The 23,311-nt window shown below is 45.3% G+C and overlaps 1 protein-coding gene across 2 annotated transcripts in view; it reads left to right on the forward strand.

Annotated features, from left to right (window-relative positions):
* The first annotated feature begins 1,976 nt into the window (after positions 1–1,976).
* Positions 1,977–23,311, forward strand: part of clmna (calmin a) — a 35,163-nt gene continuing 13,828 nt past the window's right edge. For both annotated transcript variants that reach the window (XM_076300287.1, XM_076300288.1), the window contains exons 1-2: positions 1,977–2,342; positions 19,273–19,334. In XM_076300287.1, coding sequence (XP_076156402.1) covers positions 2,258–2,342; positions 19,273–19,334 — 147 coding nt within the window. In that variant the 5' untranslated portion in view covers positions 1,977–2,257. The remainder of the gene's footprint in view (positions 2,343–19,272; positions 19,335–23,311) is intronic.

Genomic DNA, 23,311 nt, shown 5'->3' on the forward strand with positions numbered 1-23,311 from the left:
CGTAAAATATAGGGTGGGGTGGGGGGTTGTAAATCACACCATGGTGAATGAAACTGTTGCATGATGAAGTAGGAGGATGCAGTTGGGGGCTCAACCCCCCAGTGCTAAACTCAAAGTTTCGCCCCTGCCTGCAACACACAGCACGCGTGCCTTTATCCAGTTTAGGTTTTTAGATTGATTTCTGCTTGAGCCAGCCACTTTCCCAAACATAGCTGCTGTTGATGTGATGGGAACATGATGTTGGTGAGGACATGAGAGAAGATGTGAGCCACTTTCCCAAAAGTAGCTGCTGTTGATGTGATGGGAACATAATGTTGGTGAGGACATGAGAGAAGATGTGAGCCCCCTCATCTTGCCCGTGGGAGGAACAGGCTTTCAGCTCGACTCTCTTAGTTACACAACAGCCGCCCACAACGTAGGCAGGAGGATACAGTGTCTCATCTCCTCTCTTCTATTTCACACATTACTACTGCAGAGCGCTAGGGAGAGAGAGAGAGAGAGAGAGAGAGAGAGAGAGAGAGAGTTTATAAGGCATTGCTGTGGAGAAATAGCAGGAGTAATCCTATTCACCACCATAGACATTCTGCAGCATTTCTCCTTAATTTTCTGCGCCCAGGAATCTCGCACGGAGACTGATGCAGAACCGAAGTCTGTTCTGATGGTCCTACAATGTTAATCTTCATCCCTGCCTAACAACCAATTAATCTAATGACATGTCATTTTAAAGTCACTTTAAGCAATATTAGTTGCTAGTTTCGGCAAAACCTAGCCCCAGGAAGAATGCATTGAGTGCTGTACACACAGAAAAGAATTGATAGACTGGAACCTGTCTCTAAGGACATTCTCTGATTGGTTCACAATGTGTCGGAACTTTAGTGTTAGGAAAGATTACAGGAAAACACTCTTTTTCTTACTGCATTCATTTTATTTGTCTATTTTCCAAATGTAAACAGAAATTGGTTTAAGTATTCCAAAACAGATACCACCTGCAGCACATTCAATATGAGAAGGGCCATATCCTAGACCCAGTCCCAGCCCTGTAAAATGATAGCCCCTGATAGTAGTTATCATTAGGTCTATACCATCTAAGGGGACAGCACACATACACTGATTTATGATCTGATCTGAGTGCAAAGTGCATAAATGGAACAGGATAACTATTAGGCCCACTGGAGAGAGGGAGAAAGGGAGAACTGATTGGTTGAGTGACCCCAATCACAAAATCCTTTGAAGTCTTCAATTGATTAGGCCTAATTTAAATTATGTGAACCAATGGAATTAGCATGCTTTCATATTCACCTGTAGCAACGATGGTAGGCCATCATCATTAATACAGCAAGGAGAGGCAGGCCTAGTAGTAGCATTGTTGTAAACATAGGCTACAAATGTTGTATAGCTAGCCAAACTCATTATGAAATCTAAGTTCCACTCGGCAGAGCTGTTAAGATGTTCCATAAAGAGCGTGCGTTTTAAAAGTTTAATTTGTCATTGTGGGGTACCCGGCTTTAGCCTATTTCTCCTGTGATTTAAGAGATACATGCCTAGTAGGTGAGAACCAAATGAGCGTAAGCATCAATAATATATAGCTTAGTCTACAGCAATGCGAGCAAAACCAGCAGCAAAGGATTGTTGGAGTGTGCCTGCACCCCCCCCCCCCCCTCATAGATTTAAGGGTCCCACAACTACATTCACCTATCCTCTGCCACAACTAGATTCACTTATCCTCTGTATGCAGTAGCCTATTGTCAGAGATTGACCAAGCAACAAATGCACAAACGAATTCGTTCAGTTTTCAGACAAACGTGGCATGGACGTAGTCGTATGCTGCACCGCGGCGGCCAGCACGCAGGGACTCGTTGCTAGCAGTGATGTGGAGCGTTTGCATCGGCGTCTCTCCTCATCTGGGAGGAACTGCCCAGTTCCTACTGTAGAGGGTGGTGGGCGTGTACAAAGTATCCTCGCAATATTAACCAGGTGCTATTCATTTACATTTCCCTCTTACTATCTCTCCATGCCAGCTAACCCGTCCACTGCGCCGTCCTGGTGCCACCTACGTCACGGGGAAACTAACTTCACGATAACAATGCTGAAACGGAAAGCAGCACTTTGGATAGCGTCTGTCTAGATTAATTCCTTTCAACCCCATCCATGGCTCCCGCCACGGGCTGCATTCAGTAGAGCCTCTACGCCTCTACTCGCAGCTTGCTATACTATATTTTTGGCACAGGGTGCTGAAGTTATTTTCTCAAGGGTCCAAATGGCTGGACACGAATGGGAGGATTGGTTCGAGAGAGAGGAATTTATCGGGCAGATCAGCGACATTCGTGTGCAGAATCTTCAAGGTAGGTGGACGGAAGACTGACCATGTGAAATCAAAGGAACTCTAGTTACCTTACCCCAATCCACCGTATCTATCTGTGCAAATTCAACAACGTCTTGATTGATATAACCGTAAATTCTGTTAGAACTTCCGATTTTGGTTACAAATGTAGCCTCGCTATTAATGTATCAAGTAAATGTTGCTGTGCCGGTTCTGCGGAAACGCTGTGCCCCCGCTACTATCCTCCTTCCTTTCTCCCAGGATACGAGTCGGATCTCCTTGTTTGTGTGTACCTATAACGTCCAGCCTCACCCAACAGGGTAGCATGACAGACATTAACGCCATGCAATCACCTATGCATTGTAGGTCTTAACGCTGTCGAACGTGCCAAATCAAATCTTGCAGGCTTTCGGTCAGTGTGTGATGCATAGGCTACGCCACCATTCTGAATGGCGAAATTGTAGTAATCAGGAGCAGCAGCCAGTTGTGGGCTACTTTTTTGCAAGAGAATGAAGTCGAACTTTTTCTAAGTCGAGAGCAACAAGGTTTGATGTATCTTATGCGAAAATTAACTGTTTCACTGTTGCATAACAGTTCAGGTATGTGGAAATAATTGTTTTAATGAGAGTGGACAGGCCATTGTTGTCCCGAGTTAAGTCACCAGTGCATGCTATGCCTGCATTATGGTTGAAGGCTTTCTGTTGTAATCATATTTCCCGTGTGTGTTCGCTGATTTTGTAGCTGCTGCTACCCTTCTTGATCTGAGGATTTGTGTTAATCCTTTTCACTTTCACACCCCCAGAGTACACAAATATTTCAGTCAATATTATAATAGAAAAGCTTTCTAAACCCCCCTGCCATACATCATCATCTGTGCAGACATCACTGTGCACACAGTCTGTCAGAAACTAGGATCTATATGCACCCTGCTGTAATATTTGAGCAAGCAACTTTCCTAGAACTTGTTAAGCTTCTGAGACACCTTGCAACATCTTGTCTCTTGACGTGGCCGCACAGCTAGGCAAAACAGGGGCTATCAGTGCTCATTGACACCTGGGAATATGAGCTTTGCCACCTCTGTGATGAAGGAGGAGGTGGGGGGGGGGGGGCAGCAGTAAGATAAAACACTGCAGAAAACAATGCCCCTGGGCAGATTACATAACATGCTCTCCACTCCTCTACATTAGAGTGCTGGTATTTCAGGCCAGTGTGGTGTTCCCACACATAGCATGGAGCTCTGGAGGGACCCGCTAATTGGAATTCAGGCGTCTCCCTCTCCGGGTGCGGGTGAGGAGAGGAGCGGAGAGGAGAGGAAAGGAGAGGAGCGGAGCACTCAGAAACCAGCCGATAGGAAATATGGAGATCCACTAGTTGGCAGAGGCAGCTTTTAGAGCGTGCTTGGCACACGCTGTATAGAACCCTTTGAGAAGCAGCACTGATGCAAACGCCATTTGCCCACTTTCGTAATAATGTGGACACTTACGGTGGCATTGTTTGGGGTTAAACAACCCAATCATGTGTGTCTGCGCTTGTGTTATACAACAGGACTGGCTTTCTCTTTGCTTCATGGAAGTGTGAAGAGGTGGCTCGGAAATGGCTTTCCGGACTCTTAGGATGGCCGGTAAACTGTGTACTTTAGAGAGTGCTAAAGCTGTGACACTGTGCAGGCCCTTACCTGTCACGGCTCACCTGGAGCCCAGATCCTGCACCTCTGGAGCCAGAGAGGACAGAGAGGACAGCAGCATGGCAGTATTGACCTCACAGACCTAAACATCTGCTCAAGTGCTCTGAAGTGTTGAATAGCGCCAGCACCAGCATACTATGTCAGAAAGTTCACTGAAAGCACAGAGAAAGAAAGAGAGAGAGAGACGAATGGGAGAGAGAGGACAGAGAGAGAGGACGGAGAGAGAGAGAGGACAGAGAGAGAGAGAGAGAGAGAGAGAGAGAGAGAGAAAGAGACTGGTGCACTTGACTCTAGACAAAACTTTTGGACTCTTTGGACAAAATGATCGCTGGACTGTGAGGCGGGACATTTTCATTCACTGTGATGACTGACAAACTGCTCTAGAAGCACTCACACACTCAGACACACACTCACACAAACACACACACACACACAAAGCCAAATGATTTGAATGCACTTGTCCATATTAGGGGGTTATTGGGGGCATGTGGAGAGAGCTTTGGGGGTGGCGGTGTGGGGATACAGTGTGCTTTCTGCTGTCTGGCCTCAGCTTCAAGTTTTTATTAGTGCAGCAGTAATGGGAGTGTTTTCTGGGGCAGAGCGGGGGTGGGGGGGAGGGGTAAGTTAAGTTTTAGTTTAGTTTAGGGGGAGGGGGAGCCTGGACAGGACAATAGTGTGTTCTGTCTCACTTCTTCCCCTAACTTTTCTGGGTCCTTTTTTATATGGTGTGATGGCTACAGTCCTCAGGCAAGACGAGTAACCCAGATCAGATGTTCACTCTTCTGTGGGCGGCCCCTGGTCCCTGGCCTGGGTCCGGTCCTGTCAAGTCCGGTCCGCTCTTTGCTTCCCTCCCTGAGGGCCCCTCGTGTTGATCTAAGCATTGTTCACCTGCCCCGGGGCCACACTGAGTGCCTGGCTACTCTGTTGTCGCTGCAGGAACTGCCACAGTGTTTGGAGAGAGGCCAGTCTTGTCACGTTGTGTAAGACCTCTCTCTCTCTGACATCACCTTCTTGCTCTATCAGACAGTTTCTTGATTATTACCAGAGAGGCATTTCATCGCATAAGCAGTGTCACCCCACAGCTATGTACTTGTTGTTGTTTTGTTGTGTGTGTGTGTGTGTGTGTGTGTGTGTGTGTGTGTGTGTGGGTGTGTGTGTGTGCATGTGCGTGTGTGTGTGTGTGTGTGTGTGTGTGTGTGTGTGTGTGTGTGTGTGTGTGTGTGTGTGTGTGTGTGCATGTGCGTGTGTGTGGGTGTGGGTGTGTGTGCGTGTGTGTGGGTGTGTGTGTGTGGGTGTGTGCATGTGCGTGTGTGTGGGTGTGTGTGTGTGTGCGTGTGTGTGTGTGTGTGTGTGTGGGTGTGTGTGTGTGCATGTGCGTGTGTGTGTGTGTGTGTGTGTGTGTGTGTGTGTGCATGTGCGTGTGTGTGTGTGTGTGTGTGTGGCTGGGGGGGTTGGTGTTAGCAAGCCACACTCTCAGGGCACATCGCTGCTCAGTTTTGCTTGGAATGTAGCTGCTAATCTGGAAACCTTTTGTGCTGGAGAACTATTCAGAATCACTAGTTCTCTCTTTTCACAGATCAAAAACCATTAGTCGGTTAGTTTGGTTTACATGCATTTGAATTTCCCCTAGGGATCAATAAAGTATCTATCTATCTATCTATCTATCATCTGTGACACAGACACAAGAAGTGAGAGTGCGCCTGTTAACAAATGGTTTTAAACCGCCTAATCTTAGCGCTTTACGCTTAGGATGTCATTCAGGCTTACACCCATTTGTAATGCCTCTAACCCAGAGGGAAATCCAGAGGAGAATCCCCAGACTCCTCAGTGTGCGTGGTGAACTCTGTGGAAAGAGGACACCAGGCTGGATCGTACATCACCCTCTCCTGGGGAGTTTGGTGAGCAACTCCCAGTGTGTGTGTCTGTAGGACCAGATCATCTGTCACCTCCGCAGTCCTTCTCTCTAGCAGGTCATCTGTCACCTCCGCAGTCCTTCTCTCTAGCAGGCAGCTTTGAAAGCCAAGGGGAAGCCCCCTTCCAGTGCAGTGCTCTCTTCTCTCTCTCTCTCTCTCTCTCTCTCTCTCTCTCTCTCTCTCTCCTCAGCAATCATAGAACTCTGTCAGACTCTGGAACATGAGAGCCTGTCCTTCAGAATTCTGCTGGAAACCATATTGCAGGTGTACTAGAGCATCTCCTATATTTAGCTCAGGCTTCCTCTGTCTCTTCCCCCTTCTCCTCTCTCTCTCTCTCTCTCTCTTTTCCTCTCTCTATCTCTCTCTCTCTCTTCTCCTCTGTCTCTCTCTCTCTCTTTTCCTCTGTCTCTCTCTCTCACCCTCTTCTCTTTCTCTATTATACTAACACTACCGCTCGTCCTTTCTCCCTCTGTCTTTTTCTGCCTCTTGTCTCTATTTGTTTCCTCCTCTCTCTCTCTCTCTCTCTCTCTCTGTCCAGCACACATGAGTGGATGTCTGCTCTGGTGCTAGCTCAGGCTAATGAGTATGCAGCTGTGGAGCTGAAGCTGTGTGTGTGCAGTAGACCTCTGCGCTGCGCTGGAGCTCTTACATAAGCCTCACCAACCATGTGTTTGACGCTCGCCCTGCTCTCACCTTACACACACACACACACACACACACACACACACACACACACACACACACACACACACACACACACACACACACACACACCTACACACACACACACACACACACACATCGGCAGGATGTAATAGCCACCTGCAGCATGTTCACTTGCGTTTGATGGCCACAGATGAAATCACATAATTAGTAGAGCTATGGATGTGCAACTTGGTTCACTAGAAACAGTAGCACACTTTTACATTATATAAATGCCAAATTGCAGCATTTGCTTTTATGATAATACATGCTAGATGTGCATAATATTTTATCATTCAGCATCCAGTGTTTCCCACATAATTTAATTCTATTTGTGGTGGTAGGTTTGCAGAATTAACTTCTTTTTAACAAATTAGTGCAGCATAGTTATGATGCTAACCAGATTTAAGCACAATTTAGTACAACCTGGAAAATCATTGTGTGGTGGTCAATGTTGATATTGTGGTGGGCCGCCACAAATAAGTCAATGTATGGGAAACACTGGCATCTAATATGGATGGTGACTACATTTAACAAAACACAGTATAATAAGCTTTCATAGATATCCTTACATTATACATGACATTACATGATTCTTGCAAACATGATGTATTAACTGTATTAGGTCACAGTAAAGTTCAGTAAGTTCATTGTGTCCCTACATATTCCTCTTAAAGAGGAGAATGAATATGTCCTAAACTAATGTCCTAAACTAACGGCCTAAAAGTAGGCCATTAGTGGAATAGTTGGGTTGGCTCCCCCTATGATTAACGCAGGATGGACAGTTGTATAATGTAAAGTGTAATTCTGATAATACACGTCTATCCTGTCATTATGACAAAAGTGCTGGGCTTTTAAGTTGAACATTGTAGGATTAGTATCCATTAGTGCTACTAGGCACAGTCATGTGTCCTTCCTACTCTAATGCTAAACCCAAAGTCCAATACTAACCTGACCCCCCCTGACCCCAACACGAAACAAAACGTACACGGGAAGCATCTCCAAAATCATTAGAATGTAACTTTTAGATGAAATATATGTGGAGAAATGCCGAAAAAACACCTGATGTGCATTAAACTTGTGTGCACTTTCTGTGTACCTGTATCAGCAAACATGAGGTGAGCGGCAAATGAGGTCATTCTTTTGTTTTCTGATCTCCACATCAATACGAAGAGTCCTGGTTTATTAGTTGCAGGTGTTTGTGCAGTTTGGCAAGAGAAGCAGTCCCACGGCCTGGCCCTTAAGCATGGCTGAATAAGGTAAAGATCCCCCTCTCTCCCTCAGCATAGAACAGAGTCTCAGGGCTCTGGGCTTGGGTTTTATAAATAGTTACTCTGGTGTGAGAGAGAGAAAGAGAGAGAGAGAGAGAGAGAGAGAGAGAGAGAGGGAGAGAGAGAGAGAGAGAGTCTCTCTTTTGTCTGGCTGGCCTGTAAATTCCCAAGTTCAAATTCCCCCTATTTCACATGTGATTCCGAGAGGGAAGGAGCTGATAAAGATGTCTAACTCTTAACGCTGCCTGTACATCACTTCCTTTATCATAAACGCAAAGCTTATATAATCTGTCTGGGGCTTGTGGATTTGCTATGTAGGTTGTGAATTGGGAACAAATGCACGCTAGCTCTGCAGAGGGAAAAGTAGCTAATAGTGAATGATGTAATTCTTGGCTGAAGCTATGAAAGTTCTGTGGCATTTTCCCCGACGTGTATCACTGACGATGTTATTTGCCCAGCTCTGCTCGAGATGTGAAATATGACAATCACTGTCTTGGAACGTTGGAGAGCAACCTTTTGGGTGTGTTACAATAAACACAAGTCTACAATAAGGTCGGCTCCAGTGATGTCATGCTTGTGGAGTAGATCAGCCATCTCTGATTGTGATTAAACAATCGCGACCTCTTTTGCAGTCATTCCTTCTTCCAGTGACATCACATGTGAAATTGTGTTGTAATTTCAAATTGGCTTGGCCCCACTGGACATGCTTGAGTGTCTGTGTTTGTTAATCAAGAACAGATTTGTGCTGGTGAGGGAGCTGAGCAAGGAGTGTCCAGTCAGTGTAACAACCGTGTTACTACTCTACCGAATTGTAGACGTGTGTGATATGTCATGTGGATTTCCTCACAAACACACATACACATAGCCTACAATAGCTATAGTCTTTTTCGAGTCTTTTCGAGTAAGAAGGGTGTGTAAGACCAGTGTGTAAGAAGAGTGTGTAAGAAGAGTGTGTAAGACCAGTGTGTAAGACCAGTGGGTAAGAAGAGTGTGTAAGACCAGTGTGTAAGAAGAGTGTGTAAGAAGGGTGTGTAAGACCAGTGTGTAAGACCAGTGTGTAAGAAGGGTGTGTAAGAAGGGTGCTGTGGCACACTGCTGTCTGTTTGCCATCCAACTGTAATTCAATGAAGTTGCATGGCTATTCAGAAATGCCTAGCCTAGCCGCAATCTGGATCATTCTGCAAATTTTATCTTTAAGTTTATTCTATATTTTTCTAGACTGTATAATCATAGATTCCCTTGTCTACCGGCTGCAGTGAGTCATTAGTGTTTGGCCATTTCACAGCTTGACTGAATTTCTAAAGCATCTCAGACTGAGGCTTGTTCAACACCGTGCCCCAGTGCAGTATTGTCAAGGCAAACCCACCCGCCCATCTCTAGAACCAGAGCATGTGGTAACGTAGTCAGTACCGAACTGTAGAGGCTATCCTACTGTCTGTACGCACTACGCATGTTCTTAATTATCATGATCCAAAATCCCACTTTTTTGAGCATCAAACCAAAAAACATTAAGCCTAATCTTCCATTTCCTAGAACTATAATATGTCGTCATGATTTTCTAAGAATGTACAGTATAATTCTTATGTTACTGTTTTATTTATTCGGTCATTGACATTCACAAAGACACAAAGACAAGCAGATGTTCGATACAGGGCCTGGTCGTGTTACAGTCGATGAATATATTTGTGGGTCCTCGGCCTGTCCTGGACCCTAATGGGGTCACATTACCTGCTTACCGAAAGCTGTGCCTATGCTCTGAGATGACACAGCTCTGTGGGTTTGATAGGGCGTCTGATGAGCAGGGTTGGGTATCAAGAACAGGTTCTAAATTTCCAAGAACTATGGATTTGTTAAGTGTCTTAAGATTCACATTTCAATATTTGGGTTCCTAACTTTTGCATAGTACAGTCACACTCTGGACTGAACTGCAGTGTGTGTTTAAGGGTCCATAAGTGTAAGTGATATTCAACTGTTGGTCTCTACACTACTACCAAATAGCAAAAGGTTTTTGTGAAAATGTAGTCTTGTCTAATACAATATTTGTTCTTGAAATGATGATTTATTCTCAAAAAATCTTGGAATCTGAACCAATATTCAGTAAAACCTGAATTCAGACTCACATCCAGAATCGTAATCAGAATTAACAGAACAACCAGCCTGCTGATGCGGCTCTTGACACGATGTCTCTCTCCAGAGGAACTGAAGACCAGGTTTCCCAGCGCAGTCTAATGTAGGCCTACCTGAGAATGAAATCAAATAGCTTTGAAGTGATATGAAGGACGTTTAACATCCGCGAGGCTGTTGAATGTGTTGTAAACGATTCTGTAAGAAAGACACAGCTGGTTTGATGACAGTTCTGTGTATAATTGGAACACTTTGCTTCTTTTTAAGAAGCCCACTGATTTCACAGGGCAGCATGTACTTGTTAAACAGACCATGCTGTTGTGTGTGAGGGAGAATTTCTACCCCCAGATATTTGAAAAAGCTGTAATTGACAGAAGACTCAACTACTGTTCAACTATTTATGACCCATTTGGTCAAGTCCCCCTTTGTTGGGGCTTGCACAGTTATCTGTAATCTGGATAGCTGCTATGGCAACCAGGACAAGTGAGAAGCTGGGAAGTGTTGATGTTTAAACAGTTCTGACTGGTTAATCAATTGCCATAAAAACAGATAATCGTCCAGGTAACAAAATAGCCCTCAAACATTGATCTACTTGAAATAAGTCCAATTTCATGGTACATGAGCTTTATAATGGAAATCACACCACAAACATGCACATTAAGTGCTGCACAGATTCAAAGGCTTGTAAACTAATCCCCAAAGTAAAGCATAAGGCATGCATCCTTTAAAACGCAAGGAAACAAGAGTTTTGCAAACACAACATGAATCACACTGGTATTAGAAATGCAAGATTATGCCACTTTATAGACAAAACAAAATCCTGTGCACTGCACACAACTAGAACATTCAGTGCTATTCAGAGAGCCTGTAAATCACAGATAGCCCACACTATGAAATATGTTATCAAAACGCCTCTTTTTTATCGCTCTGTTCCCCCTCTCTCTTCCTCTCTCTCTCTCTTCCTCTCTCTCTCCCTCTCTCTCTCCCTCTTTCTCTCTCTCTCTCTCCCTCCCTCTCTCTCTCCCTCTTTCTCTCTCTCCCTCTCTCTCCCTCTCTTTCTCTCTCTCTCTCTCCCTCCCTCTCTCTCTCCCTCTTTCTCTCTCTCTCTCTCTCCCTCTCTCTCTCCCTCTTTGCCTGCTATGAAAGTGATTCTGCACTTTTAATCGTGAGTCGGTGGGTTACGTAGGAGGTGTACCAGGACGTCTGGAGGCCCCTGTTTGATCCAGGACTGCGGTCCCTTAATTGGCGTGCAGTGGGCAGTGGAGGAAGCCCTGCTGCCCCGGGTCAGGGCTCCGTGGAAACACTCCGTGGAAACGCTCCGGAACGCTCCGTGGGCGAAAAGAGATGGACTGTGTTCAACAATCACGCACTGACTGCGCAGATGGAAATGAACTACAACATTGGTGCAGAATAGTTAGGATGTTGGAATTTCATCCAACCCCTCTGTTTTGTGTGTGTGTGTGTGTGTGTGTGTGTGTGTGTGTTTGTGCGTGGGTGTGTGTGTGTGTGTGTGTTTGTGTGGATGCGGATTTGTGCACATCTGTGTCTTTGAAACATATCAGTAGGTTAAGGTTTATTATTTTAGGTGCACTGCACCATATTAATATTAATGCATGTTTTGCTTTGCAACATTATACATTCCATATTTGAATGGGTGCAGATGATGTAGATTTGCACAAGGGTGACCCTGGACTATTGCAACAATGAAGCCCCCGCGCCTCCCTTCAATTGTGGGCAGATCTGTCAGCTAATGGCTTCTCTAAGAATGTTAATGATGTTTGCACACGGCTCCACGGCATGTCCCTCCCTCTGGCTGCCTTCTGTGAGTGACATCCGAGACGACCAATGGCTGAATGGCTGATTTATTTGCCTCTCAGCTGGTCCATTCTTTGCATGTCAAGCAAATGAAGCTCATGTGACCGTGGCGCAAAGTCCTACCGTGTTTGTCGGGAATACCCACACAACAGTGGACACTACGTGCGCATGTGTCTAGACGCAAACGTGCACACAGCACACACATTGTGCCTTTACGTTTTTTTTTCACTGTACAGAATGCTGAAGTCCATAAGGATTGTTTGCACATCTGCATAGTGTGATACCAGAGCGAACTACAACAATGTGAAAACAAATGTGTGGCCAAGGAGAGATATGATCAGAGATAAGATCTTGTGGTCTGCCTTTTCTTTCACTGAATTTTGCATTAGGCAACCTACTGCTGGCTTATTCACAAAGATACATAGATTCTTATCAGATCTTTTAAATGTGTGTGTTGTGTTTTGGAGAATTGCATGACTTATAAATGGCTTCCCTTATGTTGGTATCACACAAGTGCTCTGTGAGGAGACCTGTCATATATTTCTTTATTATTTCATAAGAGCTGCATCGCAGATTAATGTAGATGAAATCACCATGGTGATGACATGAGAGCCTAGCGTGTAGGTAACTCGTCTAGTAGTCAAACTGCTCTTATTCTCAGATGAGAAGTGCTGCGGAAAATCTGCAACACATCAGAGAGAGAGAGAGAGAGGCAGAGAGAGAGAGAAAGAGAGAGAAAGAGAGAGAAAGAGAGAGAGACTTCACTGCAGAATGTAAAAGAGGGAGGAATAGGGAGTTTATGTGACACGTGGTGGAGAAACAGCCTCTCCAGGCAGGAACAGGAGAAACATACACACACACACACACACACACACACACAGCATGGACTCTCTCTCTCTCTCACACACACACACACACACACACACACAGATAAAGACACACACAGACACATATGGACTCTCTCTCGCGCTCTCTCTCTCTCTCTCTTACACACACACACACACACACACACACACACACACACACACAGATAGACACACACACACACACACACACACTCATGGACTCTCTCTCTCTCTCACACACACACACACACACACACACACACACACACACACAGAACCAGAGGTAAAAAGGGTCATGTTTTTTCATGTAAAGGGGGGTGTGGATTGAGCTCTGCAAAGCAGTGTTCTTTCACTTTGAAACGCCTCGGTGCTCAGACCGGCTGCTCCTGCAATCAAAAAACGTCTGAAGAACAACGGCGATGGAGTCCAGTGGAGTTTCTTTTGGCTGAAACGGTGGCACAGTTAAAATGGGTCAGCCAGCCAGTCGCTCTGTTAGCTGCTGATAGCACGTCGCCTCTGAGGGGGATCTCGGTTGAGCCCAGTCTCTAGCAGTCTGTGAGGTGTGCTGTTGTCATCTGGCTGACCCCAGTCTCTAGCAGTCTGTGAGGTGTGCTGTTGTCATCTGGTTGACCCCAGTCTCTAGCAGTCTGTGAGGTGTGCTGTTGTCATCTGGTTGACCCCAGTCTCTAGCAGTCTGTGAGGTGTGCTGTTGTCATCTGGTTGACCCCAGTCTCTAGCAGTCTGTGAGGTGTGCTGTTGTCATCTGGTTGACCCCAGTCTCTAGCAGTCTGTGAGGTGTGCTGTTGTCATCTGGCTGACCCCAGTCTCTAGCAGTCTGTGAGGTGTGCTGTTATCTGGTTGACCCCAGTCTCTAGCAGTCTGTGAGGTGTGCTGTTGTCATCTGGTTGACCCCAGTCTCTAGCAGTCTGTGAGGTGTGCTGTTGTCATCTGGTTGACCCCAGTCTCTAGCAGTCTGTGAGGTGTGCTGTTGTCATCTGGTTGACCCCAGTCTCTAGCAGTCTGTGAGGTGTGCTGTTGTCATCTGGTTGACCCCAGTCTCTAGCAGTCTGTGAGGTGTGCTGTTGTCATCTGGTTGAGCCCAGTCTCTAGCAGTCTGTGAGGTGTGCTGTTGTCATCTGGCTGTTCACAGGATGCCTGTGTTACGCAACACAACAATAAAAGCAACAACAAAACAACAACTTAAAAAAGAAACAGCTGATCTCGGCACAACCATGAAACAGAAGGGGAAGAGACACAGACCCAAACAGGAACCCTGATAAATGGGGTCAACAAACCGGGTCATTACCCTCTCTCTGCTCCCTCCCTCCCTCTCCTCCTCTCTGCTCTGCTCTGGCGGTCAGTTCAAAGCACGCCAGGTCTCCGCTGTTTCCGTCCTGCCTGTCAGCCTGTAGGACACAGGGCTGTGCAGCAGGCCCAGGCTGTCTGTCTCTCTCTCTCTCTCTCTCTCTCTCTCTCTCTCTCTCTCTCTCTCTGTCTTTTTTACGAGAGGGACAGGCCTGGACTGAGCTGGGCTGATTAGCCAGAGCTGGACTACAGCGAGGCCAGCAGGCCAGATGCTCCCCGACTTGAAAGAGCTGCTGCTGGGCTGAGGAAGAGAGGGAGGGAGACAGAGAAGATGAGAGGGAGGGAGGTAGAGAGAGAGAGGGAGAGAGGAAGAGAGTGAGGGAGACAGAGAAGATGAGAGGGAGAGAGGGAGGGAGAGTGATCATGATCATCATTTTTATGGGGTGCCATTTATAATGCTCCACCAAGTCCCCTAAGAAGGATGAGGCGATAAACGGCCACTTCTCTCTGATGGCGTGTGTCATCTGCGCTCCCTAAATTCTGCTCTGTGCAGGCAGTGTGTGTGTGTGTGGGATGGGGCACTGACAACACTGAGACACTGGGCACCATGCTGCCTCTTTTCTCAACATGGAACACAGGAAGACTAGAGACAGACTGTTAGCATGACTGAGTACAGTGTTGCCAACATTTCCCTTGGGATGAATAAAGTATCTATCTATTTATCTATCTATCAAAGCTTGTGTTGACACAGTAGTGACACAAAAGACCGAATACAGAAATATATCAACGTGGATATTGTAGAGCATACCAAAGTGAGCCACGAGATCCAGTCACAGAGAAGAAACTGTACAATCAAGAGACAGTTTAATTTGGCTATACAGGAGAGAAACTGTACAATCAAGAGACAGTTTAATTTGGCTATACAGGAGAGAAGAAACTGTACAATCAAGAGACAGTTTAATTTGGCTATACAGGAGAGAAGAAACTGTACAATCAAGAGACAGTTTAATTTGGCTATACAGGAGAGAGGCACACGAAGCATGTGCACTTCAGAATATGCGTCTCTGACTTGACACAGAATTATCTGTGTGTCATCTGAATTATTAGAGTTAAAGTACACAACTGTCGTAGCAAAGAATCTATAATCATACAGTGGCAGTAGCAGAGTGATCACATCCAGTCTATTCTAATCAATGACACAGATGGTGTTGGATGCAAAACAAGCAATCGCCAAACATTATCCAAGTTTGGGAAAACAGTACAGATCATACAGGGTCATGATGTAGGAGCATACTTTTAGTGTCAAAGTGACCTACTAGTAGCCTGGAAAATCCAGACCCTGATAATCTAGAAAGATTAAGGGTCTGGCAAAGAACAATGTAATGGCCCAACTCGAGGGGCGGCAACAAGCATGCATTTAAAAATCTCACTGCACGCAATTGGATAATACTAGACCATGTTTACTTTGAATGATGTCGGACTTTGACGCAATCTGATAACACTACGACCAATGTGTACTGTCCTCCAACGTTGCAGCACTGTCTTCATCAGTTTAGCTGGTTCCCCGGAATTTGGGGTAAAAGAAACGTGCATCATTGCTCTTTGCTAGTGTCTCGCAGAGCTCTCGTAGGTAGGGGTGTGTGTGCATCTCTCTCTCTCTCTCTCTTTTCTCATATACTGTATGTAATACAGAAAGACTAGAGACAGATGATAACACAGGGGCACTGGGCACCACAGCAGCTCTCTCTCTCCGTCTCTTTTCTCATACACTCAATGTAACACAGACAGACAGACAGACAGACAGATATCTGTTGAACTACAGATATCCACTGTGTGCGCTCTTCAGTCATGGTGGCTCTCACAATTTCTTTTTACGTAATATAGAGAACAGAGAGAGACATGAATAACAGTGACCACTGACAGGACAGGACACTCAGGGACCCCGACATTACTATTATTGTCCTTCTGAGTCCACCTGAATGTCCACTCTGAATGCTGATGGTTGTGTGCTAACGCCAGCCTTGTACTGTATGACTGTGTGGAAAGTCCAATTTTCCTTGGAAAGGTTGTGAAGTTTTGCAACAGATTCAGTCACACTTGGATCCCCCAACCAGTGGGTTTGTCCCTCCTTGTGAATGCACCCCATTGTACCTTCATGATTTAGTGTGCATGTGTGTGTGTGTGTGCGTGTAAGATGTGTGTGTGCACTTGTGTGCTTAGACTTTCTCCTAGACCATTAGGTCATTGTTCCATCGTGTAGCAGGTCCACTTATTGATTCCAGGAAATGGCAGCGTTTTGGGGTCCTTTTCACTGCTGAATAATAAATGGGAGAGATGGTACTTCAGCCTCATGCATTTACAGTCAGAGGATGCTGTCCAGTCAGAGTCATGTCACCATTACATTTCCATTTAGCCCGCAGCGCAGACCTCCATTCTTTCCCATTGTGGAGGACGAACAGCTCCCCTTCTTCTCTGTTCCAGCTGTCTTCTTTTCAAATGGAGGTTCCAAAGGCAAACACAGTGTCAGGCTTATTCACACACACACACACACACACACACACACACACACACACACACACACACACACACACACAAAATCTATCTCTTTCTCTCTCTGACACGCACACACACACACACAAACACACACAAACACACACACACTCTTCATAAACTCACAACCCCTGCCCTGCACAAAGTGGTGTAGACTCCAGCTGTTACCAGACTCAGACCCTTACTTCATATGTTATTGCACAGACTCCATTCCCTCCCTTCCTCTCCTCACCCAAACACTCCTCTCCTCCCTCCCTTCCTCTCCTCACCCAAACACTCCTCTCTTCCCTTCTCCTCTCCTCACCCAAACACTCCTCTCCTCCCTTCTCCTCTCCTCACCCAAACACTCCTCTCCTCCCTTCCTCTCCTCTCCTCACCCAAACACTCCTCTCCTCCCTTCCTCTCCTCACCCAAACACTCCTCTCCTCCCTTCTCCTCTCCTCACCCAAACACTCCTCTCCTCCCTTCTCCTCTCACCCAAACACTCCTCTCCTCCCTTCCTCTCCTCTCCTCACCCAAACACTCCTCTCCTCCCTTCCTCTCCTCTCCTCACCCAAACACTCCTCTCCTCCCTTCTCCTCTCCTCACCCAAACACTCCTCTCCTCCCTTCTCCTCTCCTCACCCAAACACTCCTCTCTTCCCTTCTCCTCTCCTCACCCAAACACTCCTCTCCTCCCTTCCTCTCCTCTCCTCACCCAAACACTCCTCTCCTCCCTTCTCCTCTCCTCACCCAAACACTCCTCTCCTCCCTTCTCCTCTCCTCACCCAAACACTCCTCTCCTCCCTTCTCCTCTTCCCTCTCCTCTCTCTTATTCCTCTCCTCCCTTCTCCTCTTCCCTCTCCTCTCCTCCCCTCTCATTCCTCCTCCTCTCCTCTTCTCTCATCTCTGCTTCGATCTGCACATCTCTTATTTCGCTCAGATGACACAGGTCTAAGCTGTTTATGCAAAGCCAAAGAAAACTGTTTTTACATGTTTGTTATCCATGCCAGACCGTCGTATCGGATGGTTTGTGGTCAAATAGTCCTCTAGATGTGTTCTGTCACTTGCACTGCCAGTGATCAGCGTGTCGAGGTCAGAATATAATCTCTTGCTAAATGATAAATAAAAGCCCTTTTGTAAATGTTCTCTGAGCAGATAGAAAGTCTTATATTTCATGTGGATGAAAAGGAGAGCTGTCATCACCAGGTTGTCTAAACATGAATCATGTCTAATACAAATGACCAGCATTTGTGAGATAGCAAGATTAAGCCAGACTGATGAGTCTGATGAAACTATCTAGTGGTGCTAAATATTTAGTTCATTCTTCTGAAATATTTAGACCTTGGCTTTTATATTGCCACGATTTTAGAAGGAAAAAAAAGCTTTTTTTCACTGGGAAGGGAACATTTGATGAAAATGATTTGAATTGTTTTTTAACTAGCCAAAGAATCCTTCATCAGATTGTGCACAAAGAACATTTCAACACTCATCTTTTACTGATGCAAAGACGGATCACATTTAATCATAGCAGTTTCTACACAGACTGATTCATCTGGGCTTCTGTACATTCTGCCAAGCTTGAAACAGCGCGGTGAAAAACACAAAGCGGCTCTTGGGTAGAAATTAGACAGTAGCGCATGGAAACAGCCCCGCAGCCAGCACGGCAGCCATTTGAAGCTTGTTTACTAATGACTGTGTGGCGTGCCTCTGCCGATTAAACGCAGTGTTTACATCGGCAGGGAAGCTGAGGCCCTGGGCTATACGCAGGATTACTTAGAGCAGTGGTTCTCAACCTTTTTTCAGTGATGTACCCCTATGAAATATTTTTCAGCCAAGTACCCCCTAACCAGCGCAAAGCATTTTTAGTTGACAAAAAAGACTTAAAACAGAGCAATAAAACATATTTTTCAAGATACAGCCGGAATTTTGCCGGCTCTGGTTTGGCCTTCTTTGCCACTTGTCCCTCCGTGTTTTCACAAGAATTACCGCTACACTTCAACCACAACTCCATCGTTTGAGTTTTGACAGTGATGCGGGTGGCATGTGACAGTTATAAGTATAAGTATATTGATCCCGTGAGAGAAATTTGGTCTCTGCATTTATCCCAATCCGTGAATTTGTGAAACACACACAGCACACAGTGTACACACAGTGAGGTGAAGCACACACTAATCCCGGCGCAGTGAACACACAGTGAGGTGAAGCACACACTAATCCCAGCGCAGTGAGCTGCCTGTAACAACAGTGGCGCTCGGGGAGCAGTGAGGGGTTAGGTGCCTTGATCAAGGACACTTCAGCCGTGCCTACTGGTCAGGATTCGAACCGGCAACCCTCCGGTTACAGGTCCAAAGTGCTAACCAGTAGGCCAAGGCTACCCACGGCCCAAGGTTGGGTGGAACCATCCTGGTATAGGGGGGACTCTGGGTTTTTAGGATAATGAAATTGAATAGCCTACTGAAATATAAAATTCATTTTATGAACTTATATTTTCCTGAAATATTTCTTAAATAATAATTAAAAAACAATTATTGTTTTTATTTTAAAGGATTCTACTTTTGAAATATATTTTAAAATCTCACATATCCCCTGGAGTGCCTTCACGTACCCCCATTTGAGAACCACTGACTTAGAGGATGGAGAGGAGAGGGTCGAGGACGTGTTGGTTTTAAAATGGCGCTGTAGCAGTAGCAGTAGAAGCAAGTCATGTATTATTCACGTGTTTCATTGTTGATGTTAAAATATTGGTCTTGTTCGTCTTCCAGTGGAGAGAGAAATGGTGCAGAAGAGGACCTTCACCAGATGGATCAATTTGCATCTAGAGAAGGTAAGTTAGGCTAACACCTGACACCCGTGCATACTAACCTAGAGAAGGTAGGCTAACACCTGACACCCGTGCACACTAACATAGAGAAGGTTGGCTAACACCTGACATCCGTGCACACTAACATACAGAAGGTAAGTTATGCTAACACCTGACACCTGCTAACCTAAGGCTGCTTCCTGCGACAACATTGTTACCTTGTATTAGTTTGGTTTCAGAGAACTACAGGGGAGACATGTTTTTTCCTCAGTAGCTTAGATCTACATGCTCTTCATGTCAGCAGGATATATGTATATCCCACCCCTTCGTACATTATTCATGCTTTTAGAGGAAATGTCAATGTGTAATACAACATGCATCAAGAGAGAAAGAGAAATGTGTGTAGTGATGCATGCTATCTTTCTTCTTGTCACTCTCTTTCTATCATTGTAGTTGGGTGCATTTTTTGCCACTGTTTGCATGTTTGCATGTCAAGTTTGCATGTCCAAATACACTTACACAGGCACACACACACACACACACACACACACATACTGACACTCGCACACACATACACACTCACACACTCACACACACACGCCGTTTCCCAGCAGGCCTTGGGTGGCGCAGGTTTAGTGTTTCAGACAGCTTGCAGATGATAACACCACGAGTCGGAGGACCATCGAGTACTGACTGAAAACAACAAGTGATGAATCCTTTGTTTTGCCACACAAAAGGCTCTCTATTCCATTACACAGTGTCTGGCGTCTCATCAAAACTGCGACCCATTAATTAACAATTACATGTTTGTCTCCTCCTCTCAGTTGGAAAATGTGACGTCTAGCCTCCCTGCCAACATTCACTGCAGACAGTATCTGACTATCTGTGCTATCTCTGATGATAACTCAGTGTTTGTTTAGTAAAATTCAGGTTTTCCAAGTTTGTTCATGGAAACAAATAGTGCTGCAAATATAGAAAACACAATGGGCTGGTGTCTGTACATTGTTTAAGTTCAGTCCTAGACTAAATAGTACAGCGGCTAAGGCCAGATTTTTACCTGAATCGTTCAGTTTTTGCAGAAAGCACGAAACTTGGTACAGTTATAGTACTACCCCTAGTGATAAAAAATTGAAATGGACCCCAACACATAGCGCCCCCTAGTGGCCCCTATCTTGACTTCAAATATGGCCACCAAAATATGCCCTTTTTTTCTACATTTATAATGCTATGCTGCTTTTAACACATAATATGACGTCTATAGCCATCTTTCAGCATTATGAAATATATGAGACAATCATGCATAATTAAAATGGCAGACATGTTGGATTTTAAAGAAGTAGCCATACATTCTGACACTGAGTCAAAAACTGGGGTGCGTTTAGGCTATGTGTGAAGTTTCGACTGTGTGACTAAACCCTGCACTTGCCTGGGCTCAATCCTTCTAATTTGCCCCCTAGAGGCTGGCATGCTAGCAAGGAGGCTAAAACCCATGGATGCTAGAGTCTGTCAAGTCTCTTAAAGAAACATATGCTGCCTTTTGGAAAATTAGCTATTTTGTCTTCTATCCTAGAGTTAGATAAATTAGTACATACACCCAGTCATAGTAAGATAAATTAGTATATAACCCAGTCCAACACATCCTACTGTTAGCCTAATTCAATTGAGGTGGGTGGGGCCAATTAGCATATGCCAATTTATGGCTTAGAGTGATTGTTTGAAAAGGTCAATTTTGTTTTATTGTAGTTTAACATTTTGCATCCCATAAAATGATTATGCCTGTCAATGAAGCTCATTTAAATATGTAACACCTTATGAGTTTAGCTCCCTCCTGACACATTAGGGCTCATGCTAGTCAGTGAACCAGCACTTTTAGGACACTTGCTAGTGTGTTCAGCGCCCAGTCCTTGGGTGTGCTTTCAGGTGGAAACACCAAAAGCTCAATGCAAGTTGAGGTTGTTCTGATATAGTAAGTCCAAGATTTGCTTGAGGACCACTTTCTACAAAACAAGAAAGGAAGAAAGGAAATAGGTCTGTAAAAACAGGAATAGTTTTAGAGGTGGTGGCAAATGATAACTTTTTCCATCTTTATCCTCCTTGACTGATTTTTCACTAGTTTCACATTTGGCTACGGTCAGTGTCACTACTGGTAGCATAAGCCTGGAGCCTACAAATGTTGCACAGGTAGTCCAACTCCTCCAGAATGGCACACCAAACGTTCCATTGCTAGAAGGATTGCTGTGTCTCCCAGCGCAGTCTCAAGAGCATGTTGGAGATTCCAGGAGACAGTTGCTCTAGAAGAGCTGGGCAGGATGGTAGAGGGTCCTTAACCCAGCAGCAGGACCAGTATCTGCTCCTTTGTGCAACAACAAACAGTAGGAGCCCTGCCAGAGCCCTACAAAATGACCTCCTCCTGGCCGCTGGTATGAATGTCTCTGATCTGTCAGACTTCATGAAGGTGGCCTGAGGGCCCGATGGCCTCTGGAAGGACCTTTGCTCACTGCCCAGCACCGTAGCTCAATTGGCATTTGCCATAGAATACAAAATTGGCAGTTTCATTGACGCCCTGTGCTTTTCACTAATGATACCAGGTTCACCCTGAGCACATGTGAGGTCTAAAGATGTCTTGGAGAATGTAATGTTGCCTGCAACATCATTCAGCATAACTGGTTTGGTGGTGGGCCAGTGATGGTCTGAGGAGGGATATCCTTGGAAGGACGCACACACCTCTACGGGCAAGACAACTGCACCCTCACTGCTCTTAGGCATCAGGATGAAAACTTCAGACCCATTGTCTGACCCTGTATTGGGGCAGTGGGCCCTGGGTTCCTCCTGGTGCACAACAATGGCTGGACACATGTAGCGAGAATGGGCAGGCAGTTCCTGGAGGATGAAGGCATTGATACCATTGACTGTCCCCCCACACTCCCCTGACTTAAATCCGATTGAACACCTCTGGGACATTATATTTTGGTCCATCCAACACCGCCAGGTTGCAACACTGACTGTCAAGGAGCTCAGTGATGGCCATGTCCACATCTGGGGTAAGATACCCCAGGATACCATCTGCTGTTTCATTAAGAGCATGCCCCAATGCCATCAAGCATGTCGGGGCTATACGAACTACTGAGTACCATCATGAGTTGCTGCGCTGAAATTCAAGCAAAATGGACGAGCTTGCCACATAATTTTTTCCACTTAGATTTTCGGGGGGTCTTTTAATTCAGTCCTCTGTGGATTGATCATTTTCATTCCCAAATAACGAATTGGCATCCTTTTCTTCCTAACATATTACCCAGTCCATATCAGTTTGAATCCTACCTCACAGGATGCTCAGGATTGCCTCTCAGACATATCTACATGGATGAAGGCACACCACCTCCTGCTAAACCACTCATAAACCAAACTGCTGGTCCTCCCAGCTAAACCTACTGCTCCCACCTACTGGAATGCCCTCATACAGGCATATATGCTACCCCCCGACCATTGCGCTCTTCAGACAAACATCGTCTAGCTCTGCCACCGGTACGCTCAGGTCAATCCAAACTTTGTTCATCTGTTATTCCTCGTTGGTAGAACGCGCTACCAGTTCCTACTAGAGCAGGGACATCCCTCTCCACCTTCAAAAAACTCCTGAAGACCCAGCTCTTCAGAGAATATCTCCTCTCATAGCACTACTTACAACTAGCTAATTCTAGCACTTACCACCTGACTTGACTGTATAAAAACAACACTCACTGATGCACTTTTCCCTATTGTACTCTACCTTTTTGAATTGTTTTAAATTGTTCTAGAATTGTTGAGAGAATTGTTTTAAAAGCGTTAAACTGTTTACCAGGTTGTAAGTCGCTTTGGCTAAAAATGCGTCAGCCAAATGTAATGTAATGTAGATATCCAGTATGATGTTTTTTCCCGATTGAGATATGATATGTTTTATTTTTTAAAGTGTATAATTTTTTTGAGCAGTGTATAGTAAGAGTTAAGGTTTGCTCAGAAAGAGAAAA

The sequence above is a fragment of the Alosa pseudoharengus genome, unplaced genomic scaffold (genome assembly GCF_046254945.1).
Source record: "Alosa pseudoharengus isolate Yale_2024_CS ecotype anadromous, Long Island Sound unplaced genomic scaffold, YU_APseudo_1.1 YU_APseudo_1.1_scf_22, whole genome shotgun sequence".
NCBI lineage: Eukaryota > Metazoa > Chordata > Actinopteri > Clupeiformes > Clupeidae > Alosa > Alosa pseudoharengus.